General features: G+C 43.0%; 1 protein-coding gene across 1 annotated transcript in view; it reads left to right on the forward strand.

The window, feature by feature from the left end:
- Positions 1–217: 217 nt before the first annotated feature.
- LOC128382107 (phosphatidate phosphatase LPIN2-like) overlaps positions 218–15,318 on the forward strand; it is a 24,518-nt gene continuing 9,417 nt past the window's right edge. The window contains 9 exon segments of the mRNA XM_053342092.1: positions 218–232; positions 6,172–6,372; positions 8,946–9,041; positions 9,128–9,420; positions 10,177–10,299; positions 10,506–10,632; positions 11,406–11,892; positions 13,145–13,244; positions 14,780–14,967. Of these exon segments, the coding sequence (XP_053198067.1) occupies positions 6,181–6,372; positions 8,946–9,041; positions 9,128–9,420; positions 10,177–10,299; positions 10,506–10,632; positions 11,406–11,892; positions 13,145–13,244; positions 14,780–14,967 (1,606 nt within the window). The 5' untranslated portion in view covers positions 218–232; positions 6,172–6,180.

The following is a 15,318-nucleotide window of genomic DNA, read 5'->3' on the forward strand; positions in this document are numbered from 1 at the left end:
CTTTTTAGAAAGTTTGTTCTCAGTCAGAGGGGATAGAAAGTTTGTAGGAGGCGGCGGTGCGTGGCACAGTAAAAGGAGGACAAGTGGAGGAGAGGAGATCGGGTTCTCCTGGTGTGTGTGTGTGTGTGTGTGTGTTTTATCCTGCTGGGGGGAAAACCACATGGAGGTCTCAGGGAGGTTTCCTGTAGAGCAGCAGGGCCGACGGCTGCACCTGAAGTCCTCCTGGACTCTGGTGAGTTAGGGTGCTGGTTAGACTTCATGCAGAGGGACATTTAATTTAATTTAATTTAATTTAATTTAATTTAATGTGTATTATTTTATTTTATTTTTATTTTTATGTATTTAATTTTATTTTTTATTATTATTTTATTTATTTTATTGTATTCTATTTTTTGTTTTATTTTATTTTTTATTAGTATTTAATTTATTTTATTAAATTTTTGTTTTATTTTATTATATTCTATTTTAATTTAATTTACATATTATTTAATTTTATTTTTATGTATTTAATTTATTTTTTATTATTTATTTTAGTTTTAGTTTTTTTTAATTGTATTCTATTTTAATTTACATATTATTTTATTTTATATTTATTTATTTTATTATATTTATTATTATTATTATTTAATTTATTTATTTTTGTCTTATTTTAATTTAATTTAATTTATTTATTTAGTGAAGTGCTTTAAAATTAATTAGCATTTATAGTTTATAGTTAAATCATAATGTATACGGTGTAATTTTATTTTGTAATATCAGTATATATTGTGATAAATTCAGTGAATCCAGTGAATTAAACCTGACGGGAATCTTATAAATCCATCTTAACATGAAGCTCATTGATTTGCAGGATCATTTAAAAAGCTCTGCTACAATCAGACACGTTTGGAAGGAAATCAGAAGATGAAAATGAAACTTAAACTAGACAATAAAATGTTAAATGTCTCTGTGTATTTTATAGGTGTATTGCACAAACCTGCTTTATGGTGTAATATTTGTTCCATTGCAACACATTCAGACCTTATCAAAGCGATCGTGCTCAGAGTTTGAGGAGTATTGTTCCTATTTTCTTAGTTTCAGCATTTTTCAGCGTTTTTCAGCATTTTTCAGCGTTTTTCAGCAGCTGTCAGCGTTAGAAACTGAAAGGTGTCAAAGTCCATCAGCTGGTATGCAGTACTGACTCACTCAGCGTAAAACCAACCGGTCTAAATACTGATACACACTGCACACACACACACACACACACACACACACACACACACACACACACATATATATATTAAGTCTTTGCCTTTAACCTTTGTGTCGTCCTCCCGGGTTAAATTGACCCCGTCTGTTTTGACTGTTCCTTCCTTCCTTCCTTCCTTCCTTCCTTCCTCCCTCCCTCCTTTCCTTCCGTCTTCCTCTCTCCTTTCCTCCCTTCCTGTCTTCCCTCCTCCCTTCTTTCCTTCCTTCCTCCCTCCTTTCCTTCCATCTTCCTCCCTCCTTACCCTCCTGTCCTTCCTTCCTCCCCTCCTTCCTCCCTCCTTCCATCTTCCTCCCTCCTTTCGCTCCTTTCCCTCCTTTCCCTCCTGTCTTTCCTCCCTTCCCTCCTTCCTTCCTTCTTCCTCCATTCCTTCCTCTCTTCCCTCCTTCCTTCCCTCCTCCCCTCCTTCCCTCCTTCTTTCCTCCCTCCTTTCCCTCCTGTCCTTCTTGCCTTCCCTCCTTCCTTCCTTCCTTCCCTCTTTCCTTCCTCCCTCCTTTCTCCCTCTTTCCTACCTTCCTCCCCCTTTCCTTCCTTCTTTCTTCCTCCCTCCTTTCCTTCCATCATCCTCCCTCCTTCCCTCCTTCCTTCCTCCCTCCTTTCCCTCCTGTGTTTCCTTCCATCTTTCTCCCTCTTTCCTTCCATCTTCCTCCCTCTTTCCTTCCTTCTTCCTTCCTCCCTCCTTTCCTTCCATCATCCTCCCTCCTTCCCTCCTTCCTTCCTCCATCCTTTCCCTCCTATGTTTCCTTCCTTCCTCCCTCCTTCCTTCCTTCCTCCCTCCTTTCCCTCCTGTGTTTCCTTCCTTCCTCCCTTCCTCCTTTCCTTCCATCTTCCTCCCTCCTTGTAAACGATGATTACAGATGATTTAATGAAGGTGAGCATTAACGTGGAATCAGATGAAATAGAGCCTGAGAGAAAGCCCCCCCCCCCCCAACCCTAACCATAAGCCCCCCCCCCAACCCTAACCCTACCCCCCCCCCCCCATTAGTTTAATTCTTAGGTTTTATTGCTCAATCCCTGATTTTGTTATTTGATCCCATAAACACTCGACAACTGAGCCAAGATGGTTTAATTAGGGCAGCTGTGGCTCAGGAGGTAGAGCTGCTAATCGGAATCATGTTGATGTGTAAAAAGCACTTTGTGTTGTAGCTGTTCCTTCTTTCCTCCCTTCCTTCCTTCCTTCCTTCCTTCCTTCCTTTCTTCCTTTCCTTCCTCTCTCTTTCCTCCCTTCTTTCTTTCCTTCTTCTATCCCCCTTTTCGTCCTTCCTTCTGTCCTTCCTCCCTCCCTCCCTCCTTCCTTTCTCCCTCCCTCCGTCCTACCTTCCTCCTTTTTTCTGTCCTTCCTTCCTTCTTTCCTTCCTTCCTTCCCTCCCTCCTTTCTTCCTTTGTTCCTCCCTTCCTTCCGTCCTTTTTTTCCATCCTTTCTTCCTTCTGTCCTCCCCTCCGTCTTTCCTCCCTCCTTTCTTTCCTTCCTTCCTTCCCTCCGTCTTTCCTCCCTCCCTCCTTCCTTTCTCCCTCCCTCCCTCCTACCTTCCTCCTTTCCTCTGTCCTTCCTTCCTTTCCTTCCTCCCTTCCTTCCCTCCATCTTTCCGCCCTCCTTCCTTTCTCCCTACCTTCCTCCTTTCCTCTGTCCTTCTTCCTTTCCTTCCTCCCTTCCTTCCTCCCTCTTTTCTTTCCTTCCTTCCTTCCCTCCTTCTTTCCTCCCTCCTTCCTTTCCTCCCTTCCTTCCTTCCTCCTTAGCCGCTGATGGTTGATTTTTATCAGTAATCTCAACATCTGTGTGTATAAAAGTGTTCACTAGGCTCACTATTCCTCAGTTTTGCTCAAATCTTTCTCTTTTCTCTCAGATTAATATTTATTCTTGTCATATATATATTTTTTATAACGTCTCTTTTGCAGCAGGCAGAGTTTTTCTAACATGTGAGTGACTCTGTAGAAAGGATAATGAGGGATGATAATGAGATAATGAGGGAAGGATATCGGCTCATCGTGGTGACAGAATGAGGTCTTTCTCTCCATCTTTTCATCTCTGGTTTGAATCAATGTGATTTTCTTGCTGCTTCTTCTTCTGCTGATCGTGTTTTATATCAGTTTGTGCACCGAGTGAGAAACTGTGCAATAATTTTAAATGGTTAAAGCAGATTTCTTTTAAAAACCATCGTAACAGTTTTAACCCTCCTGTTGTCCTCGAGTCAAGGAAGGAAGGAAGGGAGGAAGAAGGAAGGAAAGGAGGGAGGAAGAAGGAAGGAAGGAAAGGAGGGAGGAAGGAAGGAAGGAAGGGAGGGAGGAAGGGATGGAGGAAAGGAAGGGAGAGAGGAAAGGGAAGAAGGGAGGGGTAGGAAGAAAGGAAGGGAGGAAAGGAAGGGAAGAAGAAGGAAGGAAAGGAGGGAGGGACGAAGGAAGGAAGAAGGAAAGGAGGGAGGAAGGGAGGAAGAAGGAAGGAAAGGAAAGAAGAAAGGGTGGAAGAAGGAAGGAAAGGAGGGAGGAAGGAAGAACAAAGGAAGGGAGGAAGAAGGAAGGAAAGGAGGAAGAGAGGGAGGAAGGAAAGGAGGGAATGAAAGAAGGAAGGAGGGAGGAAAGGAAGGTAGGAAGGAAAGAAAGAGAGAAAGAGGGAGGAAGGACAGACAGAAGGAAGGAAGGAAGGAAGGGAGGAAAGAAGGAACCGCAGATCTTCCGGGGTCAAATACACATAAAATGTTGCTTATAGAACCTAAAATACATATTAGTGCATATCAGACAACAGACATGCCAATCATCAGCTGACCTAAATATCAGTCGGGCTCTAAAGTCCTTTTAAGGAGCTCAAACTATTTCAACTATTTCACTGTCAAGTTTAAGACCTTCTTTTACTTCATGATTAAGTGTCTTTGCTTTCACGTGCTCTCATAAGAATTAATGGGGCAGATCAGCACTACACACACACACACACACACACACACACACACACACTGGAGGTCCTGATTAAGTCTCGATCAGCTCAGGACTCTTTTCAGGAAAATGGGACAGAGCCGCTGCGTTCAGGGACCATCGTGCATTTCTGTTGCAGACTATTCTGAACAACAGGAGCGCTTACTATGGGGACAGTGGCCCACTAAAATATATAAATACAACAGAAGTAGTGCATGTGTTGTAACGCTGCTCAATTAATCGAAATTTAACCTTGATTACGATTTAGGGGCCAAACGATCTCAAAACTAATCAAATCGTGGAGGAAACGATTTTTAATAATAATGAGATAGCGCTCAATAACAAAGGTTTTATTTTGAAAAGCTTAGACAGGAAGCCGCTGCAGCTCCGTTATAGTTTGACAGAAGCTGAAACACACGGCGAAATGTTTTAACTGTAAATAAAAGAGCAGAGTTTCCAGCCTGCGTCAGACGATGCTGAGTTTACTGACTGATTATTAAAAACCAGGAAGTGATGCGTTTTATTTTGAAAGCTTAGACAGGAAGCCGCTGCAGCTCCGTTAGTTTAACAGAAGCTGAAACACACAGCGAAATGTTTTAACTGTAAATAAAAGTGCAGAGTTTCCAGCCTGCGTCAGACGATGCTGAGTTTACTGACTAATTATTAAAAACCAGGAAGTGACGTGTGAACTGTCGTCATGGTAACCAGCTCACTCACTAATATCTCTGCACATTTTCTGCTGTGTGTTGCGTTAAGCGGCAGATAAAAGGCTGCTGCTGGGAGAGAAAATGAATTAAGCCGAATGGACAAGAAATGCAGGAAGAAGGAAGGAAGGAAGGAAGGAGGGAGGAAGGAAGAAGGAAGGAAGAAAGGGAGGAAAGGAAAGAAGGGAGGGAGGAAGGGAGGAAGAAAGGAAGGAAGAAATGGAGGAAAGGAAAGAAGGGAGGGAGGAAGGGAGGAAGAAAGGGAGGAAAGGAAAGGAGGAAGGGAGGAAGGAAGGAAGGAACGAAGAAGGATGGAAGGAAGGGAGGAAGGGAGGAAAGGAAGAAGGAAAGAAGGAAGGGAGGAAGGAAGGAGGGAGGAAGGAAGGATGGAAAGGAAAGAAGGAAGGGAGGGAGGAAAGGAAAGAAGGGAGGGAGGAAGGAGAGAGGGAGGGAGGAAGGAAGGAAGGAAGGAAGGGAGGAAAGGAAAGAGGGAGGAAGAAAGGAAGGAAGGGAGGAAAGGAAAGAAGGAAGGGAGGGAGGAAAGGAAAGAAGGGAGGGAGGAAGGAAGGAAGGAAGGAAGGGAGGAAAGGAAAGAAGGAAAGAGGGAAGGAAAGGAGGGAGGAAGGAAGGAAGAAGGAAGGAAAGGAGGGAGGAAGGAAGAAAGGGAGGAAAGGAAAGAAGGGAGGGAGGACGAAAGGAAGGAAAGAAGGGAAAGAAGGAAGGGGGGAACTGTGTATTGCATTAAGCGGCAGATAAAAGGCTGCTGGGAGAGAAAACTAATTAATCCGAATGGACAATAAATGCAGCAATGTTTCTAAAGTTAAAAAAAACATCGTTTTAATAATTGTGATTATGATTTTGACCCCAAAAAATCGTGATTATGATTTTTTCCCTAATCGAGCAGCCCTAATGTGTTGTTATGGATTACTGATGTTACATGGCAGGAAAGGAAAGAAGGAAGAGAGGGAGGAAGGGAGGAAGAAAGGGAGGAAGGGAGGAAGGAAGAAAGGAAGGAAGGAGGAAGGAAGGGAGGAAAGGAAAGAAGGAAGGAAAGGAGGGAGGAAGGAAGGAAGAAAGGGAGGAAAGGAAAGAAGGGAGGAAAGGAAAGAAGGAAGGGAGGAAGAAGGAAGGAAAGGAAAGAAGGAAGGAAGGAAGGAAGGAAGAAGGAAAGGAGGGAGGAAGAAAGGAAGGAAAGGAAAGAAGGAAGGAAGGAAGAAGGAAAGGAGGGAGGAAGAAAGGAAGGAAGGGAAAGAAGGAAGGGGGGAACTGTGTGTTGCATTAAGTATTACTGATGCTACATGTATGCTATGCTAACAGGTGGACACCATGAACTACGTGGGCCAGCTGGCGGGCCAGGTGCTGGTGACGGTGAAGGAGCTGTATAAGGGGATTAATCAGGCCACTCTGTCGGGCTGCATCGACGTGATCGTGGTGCGACAGCCTGATGGGACCTTCCAGTGCTCCCCGTTCCACGTGCGCTTCGGGAAACTGGGCGTCCTCCGCTCCAGGGAGAAAGTGGTCAGTGCATGATGAGCTGATTCAATGCATCTGAGTCCTGGCAATGTTTTAAGTGAAGTGTGTGTGTGTGTGTGTGTGTGTATGTGTGTGTGTGTGTGTGTGTGTGTGTGTGTGTGTGTTTATGAAGGAGATATTTTAGCATTTTGTGATACAGATAATTATAAGAAAAGTAAAAGCTCCTGCAACACACATTACAAGCAGCATTTAACCCTCCTGTTGTCCTCGAGTCAAGGAAAGAAGGAAGGAAGAAAGGAGGGAGGAAGAAAGGAAGACTGGGGGAAAAGGAAAGAAGGAAAGAAAGGCGAGAGGAAAGGAGGGAGGGAAGGAAAGGAGGGAGGAAAGAAGGAGGGGAGGAAGGAAAGGAGGGACGAAGGGCGGGAGGAAAGGAAGGAAGGAAGGGAAGGAAGGGAGGAAAGGAAAGGAAAGGAGGGAGGGAGGAAGGAAGAGAGGAAAAGAAAGAAGGAAGGAGAGAGGAAGGAAAGAAAGGAAGAGAAGGAGAGAGGAAGGAAGGGAGGAAAGGTAAGAAGAAAGGAAAGGAGGGAGGAAGGAAGGAAGGAAAGGAGAGAGGAAGGAGGGAAGAAGAGAGAAAAGGAATGAAGGAAAGAAAGGAGGGAGGAAAGAAGGAGGAAGGAAAGAAGGGACGAAGGGCGGGAGGAAAGGAAGGAAGGAAGGGAAGGAGAGAGGAAGGAGGGAAGAAGGGAGAAAAGGAAAGAAGGAAAGAAAGGAGGGAGGAAATAAACTAGTTCTTCAGTTTATTTGAATTATTTACCAGAAAAATGGATTTCCCACAACCCGGCAAACCAAAAGTATTAATAAATAGCTTATAATTAATCTATAAAGCAGATATTAACCATTAATTAAGACATTAGATACAGATTGCAACCTTTTATTTTGAAAGGGTGACCTGTTAGAAGGATATTTTCTTCTGTTTTTCCTCTGTAGCAGTTTGAACACCAGCAGCTAATCCAGTCTGCCTCTCACCAGAGCAGATTGCCCTTCGTCCTCCTCCTCCTCCTCCTCCTCCTCCTCCTCTATTAATAGGCACAGTGTAGTTATCACCAGAGGACTAAGGTGGGAGGCTCAGATTTAGCTTCTTACACTCTTAACTTATGTAGATGTAGATTCATCCCATTCAAAAAAAAAAGCATCTTTAGAGGGTTCATCTTTTTTAGACGCTTACAGGAAAGCCGAGAGGTGCAGGAAACAGTCTGTGGTCGACTCAGAGTAGAGATCCTTACCATGACCTCATATCAAATGTCAGCATCTTGCAATCACTGTCAGTACTTCCTCACTATTCTGATAACTGCTCCTTTTTTAACAACCGAATTCGACCCAGTTTTGTGTTTAATTCGGGGATAAATAAAAAGCTTGTGGCATATGCTTAAAAAACAGCGAGCCTTCACACAAGCTGCTCACTGTGTTTCTGTGGATTAACTCTTAATTCTTCAGGTTGTTTTTCTTTAATTCATCTCTGAGCTGAACTGTAGACGTGAATATGGAGTTTTAACCTCATTAACCTCATTAATGTGTTTTTTAAAGGAGCAGTGTGTAGAATTTAGTGGCAGAAATGCAATATAATATCCATAAGTATGTTTTAATTTGGGTTTAATCACCTGAAAAGAAGAATTGGTGTGTTTTGCTTTAGAATGAGCCCTTTTTATATTTACATAGGGAGCAGATCCCCTACTACAGAGGCCGCTATGTTGCACTGTCTTGTTTCTACAGTAGCCCAGAGTGGACAAATCTAAATAATGGATCTGGTTTTTCACATGTTTTGCAGCTACAATAAATTCTCCTACATGTTTGGAAGAGGAGAGAAATCCCACTAAATTTTACACATTGGTCCTTTAAAACTTCAGGCCAGTTAAGTATAGAGTAAAGTGTGTATTAGGGTCCGGCTGGTACTAGATATTTGGGGCTGATACCAATATTGGGGCTTAGTTTAGTTTAGTTTAGTCGTACATAAAAAAAAGAAAATTAAATATATAATGCAAAAAATGTAATACATGCAGATTTGTTGAGATTAGTGAAACTAAAACAATAACTAACAAAAGAGAAAATGTGCAGGAGGAGACAATAAAACCTATCAGGGCTCGTCAGGTGGCGCTCTTATTGTGAAAGATACAACCTAAAAAAATACAGAAAAATGCATACAAGTAAAACAAATGCTGATATTGATATATTGGCCAATAAATGCACAACTTTTTGAAATGCAATATTTTACAGTTTAACTATAAACACTGCACTGAAACTGTAAACTACACTGGGAATGTAATAATTATAAATGACTATTTATAATAAAACATACAACAACAAACAACATGCATGCATGTATTAAATTTGAGTTTAAAAAAAGGATTAAATGCACATAAAACATTACCTATATAACTTTAAAAAAAAATATTGGTGCATTTCAGAAGAAGAATTGGAAGCTTTAAAACATACCACAATTACAAATGGGTTACATTAAAGCATTAAACGTTAAACAAAAGAACCTAATTATATATAATAATAATATATAATAGAAAAGAGAGAAAGAAAACAAACATAATGTGTCGTTTTTTATTCTGCAGATCGATATAGAAGTCAACGGAGAATCTGTTGAGTTGCACATGAAGCTCGGAGACAACGGAGAGGCGTTCTTTGTCCAGGAGACTGAAAAGCACAATGTAGGTTTTGCACATTTTGCTTTAAACTTTTCTCGCTTTGCTCAGCTTTCAAATTATTAAATATATCTTGTTTTCTACTAACACAGGAGATCGTCCCGGCCCACCTGGTGACCTCGCCGATCACCACAGAAGCGCCTCTGTTCAGGTGCAGAGAGCCCAGAAACGGAGGCTCGTCGGCAGAGAGCAGTCAGCCTCTAAATCCAGAAGAAGCGGCGTCTGGAAACCTGCAGACCTGCTCCAACACGGGCGGCAAGAAGAAGAAGAGACGCAGGAGGAAGCACAAGGCCGAGCACCGGAAAGAGGAGCAAACAACACCTGCTGGAGAGCTGGATCTGTGTGAGCTCAGTTCAGACGAGGAGCCCAACGCACACAATGGACGGTAAATAGACTTCTTTGGTTTATTAGCTGGATTCTGATGTGTTGGTATCTACTGTAAGCTTTAAAGTCCGTGTAAAGTAAGAATAAATATGTGTTCTGAGTTTGACATACCACAGAAAAGTGTGTTGTTAACCATCCTGCCAAATTTGAATGATTAAAAAAAATCACCAAATATATGAAATTAGGCTTCAAAGTTGTGTAAAAATCAGCCTCTTTCTCTGCTCCCAAACGCTGTGGGCGTGGCCGCCGAGTCCGCTGAAGCCCCGCCCCCTACCAAGTGTCACCTGTCAATCAAAGTCACCACCTCTACCAGAAACATGAACGCTACGTCTGAGAGCTTTCTGCCGCTAACTCAGCTGCTAGCTCGGCGGCTAACTCGGCTGCTAGCTCGGCGGCTAACTCGGCTGCTAGCTCGGCGGCTAACTCGGCTGCTAGCTCGGCGGCTAACTGTAGACTGTAGTAGTAGTAGTGTGTGCTGAATGTATTTATACCTCTACAGCAGCAGGGGCGGGTTTATGCTAATCACTAAATCCTGAACACAGAAATCTTGAAACAAAGTTTGTGAAGCCAAGCTCCACAATTCACAGGTTATTCTTGGGTAGAGGCCCGGCCCCTCTATTTATGTATGCATTTATGTTATATTGTAATTGTAATTGGTTGTATTTATTTTAACATGGACCCCAGGAAGAGTAGCTGTTGCCTTGGTAACAGCTAATGGGGATCCAAATCAACTAATGTCACTGTGTCCCATCTTCAGGGCCTCTTCGCTCGCCACCACCACCACCAAGGACAACACGGAGCACAGGCAGCATTCCCCGCTCACCACGCTGGAATGGGACAGCTACCCGTTCTCAGATGGAGACTGGTCGCCCTGCATCGCGTACGGCTCGCTCACTCACTCTGTCCTTTTCAAATATTCACACAGCTCAGACACAAACCATAAGATTTAATTTCATTAGACGACGAGGCTGTAAAACAAAAAACGCTCCCACAAGCTCCTATTACAGCTGACTCAGTGGAAATGTGTGTGTGTGTGTGTGTGTGTGTGTGTGTGTGTGTGTGTGTGTGTGTGTGTGTGTCTTGCAGAAGGGAAATGTCCGAGCCGATGTCGCCCAAGAGTGACTCGGAGCTGTTGGTGAACCCTGCAGAGAGCATGCTCAGAGCTGATTCACACATGCAGTGGACCTGGGGAGAGTTTCCAGAATCCACAAGGGTACGACTCAGAGGGTTGGGATGGTTACCATGGAGATGTGATAGATTACAGATTACTAGTTACTTTATTTAATATGTAATAAGTAATGTAACTATTTCAATGACTTCATCAAAGTAATGTAACTTATTACATTTGATGACTTTTCTAATTTTCTAACCAATGTTTTCAGCTGTTAGAGTAAATGTTCCCTCCTTCTGTCCTTCCTTCCTTCCTTCCTTCCTTCCTTCCTTCCTTCCTCCCGTCCCTCCCTTCCGTCCTTCCTTCCTCCCGTCCCTCCCTTCCTTTCTTCTGTCCTTCCGTCCTTCCTTTCTTTCTTCCTTCCCTCCTATTTTTCTTCCTTCCTTCCGTCCTACCTTCCTTCCTTCCTCCCGTCCCTCTTTCCTTCCTTCCTTCTTTCCTCCCTCCCGTCCTTCTTTCCATCCTTCCTTCTATCCTTCCTCCCTTCCTCCCTTTTCTCCTTCCCTCCTTCCTTCCTTCCTTCCTTCCTTCCTTCCTTCCTCCCTCCCTCCCTCCCTTCCTTCCTTCTGTCCTTCCGTCCTTCCTTCCTTCCTCCCTTTCTTTCTTCTTTACTTTCTATTGTCCTTCCTTCCTGCCTTCCTTCCTTCCTTCTTTCCTTCCTATTTTCCTTCCTTCCTTTCTTCCTTCATCCCTTCCTTCTTTCCTTCCTATTTTCCTTCCTTACTTCCTTTCTTCCTAAGATCTAAGTTCATCTGTCATTTCTTATATATAAAAAAATATATAAAAGATAATTTTTTCACTGTTTTTGTATCCAGGTGAATAAAAAAGACAAGTCGAAGACGTTGACCATCACTCCCTCAGAGAACACACACTTCAGGGTCATCTTAAGCTCCGAGGCGATGGAGGAAGAATCCATGGAGAGAAAGAGAACCACCGATCCCGTCTGCAGCATCGTCAAACCAGAACCTCGGACCATCAAACCGGATCAGAGCGGCTGCACCCCGAAGCCTCCGAAAGCTTCACCTCAGTCCGACACGAGCATCACTCCGCCTCCGCCGCCGCCTCCGCACCCCCACCTCTCAGACCTGAGCTTTTCACCCGAGCCGTGTCTCGGTGATTCTGGCGTCAGCTGTAAAGCGGTGAGGAAGACCAGGTGGACTTCTTCGCCGCCGAGCCGCAGGGAAAGTCTGACGGTTGCCGGCGGAGGCGGAGGCAGCGACGAAGCGGCCGGAGACTCAGCGGCGGTTTGTCAGGATGTGAGAGGTTCAACCAAACCCACCGACTCCCCCGCCAAGAGGAGAGGTAACGATACTTCACTACTTTATTTCCTACTTTTTTATCATTCAATAGTTTTATCTTCTTATCTTTTAATTTCCTTTTTTAAACCTAATTTTATTCCAGCTTTTATTAAACTTCAGTTTTTACTCTTACTTTTAATAAACCCTTTCTCTTTTCTCTCATATTTGATTTATTAATTTTTTTAATTTTATTTACTTATCTTATTTATTTACTTTTTAAAAAAATAATTTTTAATTATTTGATTAATTTTTAATTTACTTGATTTATTTCTTTTTAATTTACTTATTTGATTTATTTACTTTTAATTTAATTTATTTATTTACTTTTTTATTATTATTTGATTTATTTACTTTTTATTTTATTGACTTATTTTATTTATTTACTTATTTTATTGACTTATTTTATTTACATTTTCTAAATATTTTTTTTTATCACTTATTCTCTCTTTCATAAACCCTTTGTCTTTTCTCTCTTATTTTACTTATTTAATTATTTTATTTATTTACTTATTCTATTTTTTTTTATCATTTTTATTTGAATGGCATTAGTCTCAATTTTAGTCTTTTAATTTGTTCTTTTTTTTAATTCCTTTTCTTTATATTGTCACTTATTCTGTCTCATTATCAGCTTGTCTATCAACTAATTATAAAGCACTTTGAACTACACCAGTTTAAATGAAAGCTGCTACTGTATATAAATAAAACTTTAATTGATTAATTTGATTTAATTACAAATAACTTAACCCTCCTGATGTCTTCTATGCAACTTTTCTCCTCCTGGATTAATATTACTCTTGGAAATTATGATCAACAGGCCTCATTTAAATGAAACTATAGCTCATTTTTGCATCCTGCTTGGCAAAAATAGACCAAAGGGCAACAGGAAGCTTAATAAATGACATTAACTGAACTTTTAAATCAGTTTAAATGTTTCATCCTTTGTTATAAAATGTTTAAAACCATATAGAAGTGGTGTGATGATATATAGATTATTCTTATGTAGCATCTTAAATGACATGAGACGGTTGAACTGGTGTAACTAAGGTGTAACCTAGTACACCCAGCCGTGTGACTCAGTGTTAACAGGAAGGATGTGGTTTCTATTTGGGCCGAAGTTCACGTTCTCTGTCTGGTGGTTGTTCTGCATTCACACAAACACAAAAAACAGGAAGTGAAAAAAAAAAAAAGAGAGAATGAAGTAAAGTGTTTCTGTTTATACTTCTCTTCTCTTTCTTGTCTTTCTTTCTTTTTTTAAGGTGTGAGGAAGAGGAGCCAACATCAAGGACCTGAAGATATTTACCTCGATGATCTGAACGCACTCGAGCCGGATGTCGTTGCTCGGTATTTCCCGAAAAGGTTGGACGCCTCACAAGAAGTCATATAACATGAATCTCTCTTTATCTTTATCTGTACAGTAGTCTTCAATACTCCAGCAGAAGTACAGAGTTAATGTCAAAGGGTCAGTGATGAATAAATAAAGGTTGGTAAGATGAGCAAGGGAGGAAGGAAAGGAGGGAGGAGGGTGGAAGGAAAGGAGGAAAGGAAAGAAGGAAGATAGGAGGGAGGGAGGAAACGAGGAAGAGAGGAGGAAAGGAAAGAAGGAAGGTAATGAGGAGGAAAGAAAGAGAGAAGGAGGGAGGGAGGAAGGAAGGGAGGGAGGAAGGAAGGTAGGAGGGTGGAAGGAAAGGAGGGAGGAAGGAAGGGAGGAAAGGAAAGAAGGAAGATAGGAGGGAGGGAGGAAAAAAGGAAGGAAGGAAAGGACGGACGAAGGGGGGGGGAGGAAGAAGGAAGGTAGGAGGGAGGGAGGAAGGAAAGAAGGGAGGTAGGAGGGAGGGAGGGAGGGAGGGAGGAAAAAAGGAAGGAAGGGAGGAAAGGAAAGAAGGAAGGTAGGAGGGAGGGAGGGAGGAAAAAAGGAAGGGAGGAAGGAAAGGAGGGAGGAAGAAGGAAGGTAGGAGGGAAGAAGGAAAGAAGGAAGGTAGGAGGGAGGGAGGAAGGGAGGAAAGGAAAGAAGGAAGGATGGAAGGGAGGAAAGGAAAGAAGGAAGGTAGGAGGGAGGGAGGACAGGAAAGAAGGAAGGATGGAAGGGAGGAAGGAAAGAAGGAAGGTAATGAGAAGGAAAGAAAGAGAAGGAGGGAGGGAGGAAGGAAGGAAGGGAGGGAGGAAAGAAGGAAGGTAGGAGGGAGGGAAGAAAAAAGGAAGGAAGGAAGGGAGGAAAGGAAAGAAGGAAGGTAGAAGGGAGGGAGGGAGGAAAAAAGGAAGGGAGGAAGGAAAGGAGGGAGGAAGAAGGAAGGTAGGAGGGAAGAAGGAAAGAAGGAAGGTAGGAGGGAGGGAGGAAAGGAAAGAAGGAAGGTAGGAGGGAGGGATGGAAGGGAGGAAAGGAAAGAAGGAAGGTAGGAGGGAGAGAGGAAGGGAGGAAAGTAAAGAAGGAAGACAGGAGGGAGGCAGGAAAAAAGGAAGGGAGGAAGGAAAGGAGAGAGGAAAAAGGAAGGTAGGAGGGAAGAAGGAAAGAATGAAGGTAGGAGGGAGGGAGGAAAAAAGGAAGGGAGGAAGAAGGAAGGTAGGAGGGAAGAAGGAAAGAAGGAAGGTAGGAGGGAGGGAGGAAAAGAGGAAGGAAGGGAGGAAAGGAAAGAAGGAAGGTAGGAGGGAGGGAGGAAGGGAGGAAAGGAGAGAGGGAGGAAGGGAGGAAAGGAAAGAAGGAAGGATGGAAGGGAGGAAGGAAAGAAGGAAGGTAATGAGGAGGAAAGAAAGAGGAAAGAAGGAAGGGAGGAAAGGAAAGAAGGAAAGGAGGGAGGGAGGAAGGGAGGAATTAGCATTTATGGAACAAATAAACATGGCTGCAGTTATTCTGTTGCGTTAAATGTGATCATTGTTTCTTCCTGTGTGTGTTTCAGTGAGTCCGAGCAGGTTCCTAAGCACTGGGTGGAGAGCGGGAGACGCTCTGGATCCCAGTCTCCCCAGTCGGTGGGGAGCGCGGCGGCAGACAGCGGCACCGAGTGTCTGTCCGACTCTGCCGGAGACCTGCCCGACGTCACGCTGTCACTCTGCGGAGGAGTGGGAGAGAATTCAGAGATCTCTAAAGGTAGATATTAAACTCTGCTCACTACACTGAGGAGACATATTTAAAGTGCATGGAGCATGTTGACTGTCCTGCAATCAGCCGATCAATGTTTTAATTCCTTCTTTCCTTCCTTCCTTCCTTCCTTCCTCCCTTTCTTTCTTCCTTCCTTCCTATTTTTCTTCCTTCCTTCTTTCCTCCCTCCTTCCTTTCCTCCTTCTTTCCTTCCTTCCCTCCTTCCTTCCTTCCTTCATTCCTTCATTCCTTCCTCCTTCCTTCTGTCCTTCCTCCCTTCCTTTTGTCCTTCTTTCCTTCCCTCCTTCCTTCCTTCCTTCTTTCCTTCTTTCCTTCCTCCCTTCCGTTTGTCTTTCCTTC

The sequence above is a fragment of the Scomber japonicus genome, chromosome 21 (genome assembly GCF_027409825.1).
Source record: "Scomber japonicus isolate fScoJap1 chromosome 21, fScoJap1.pri, whole genome shotgun sequence".
NCBI lineage: Eukaryota > Metazoa > Chordata > Actinopteri > Scombriformes > Scombridae > Scomber > Scomber japonicus.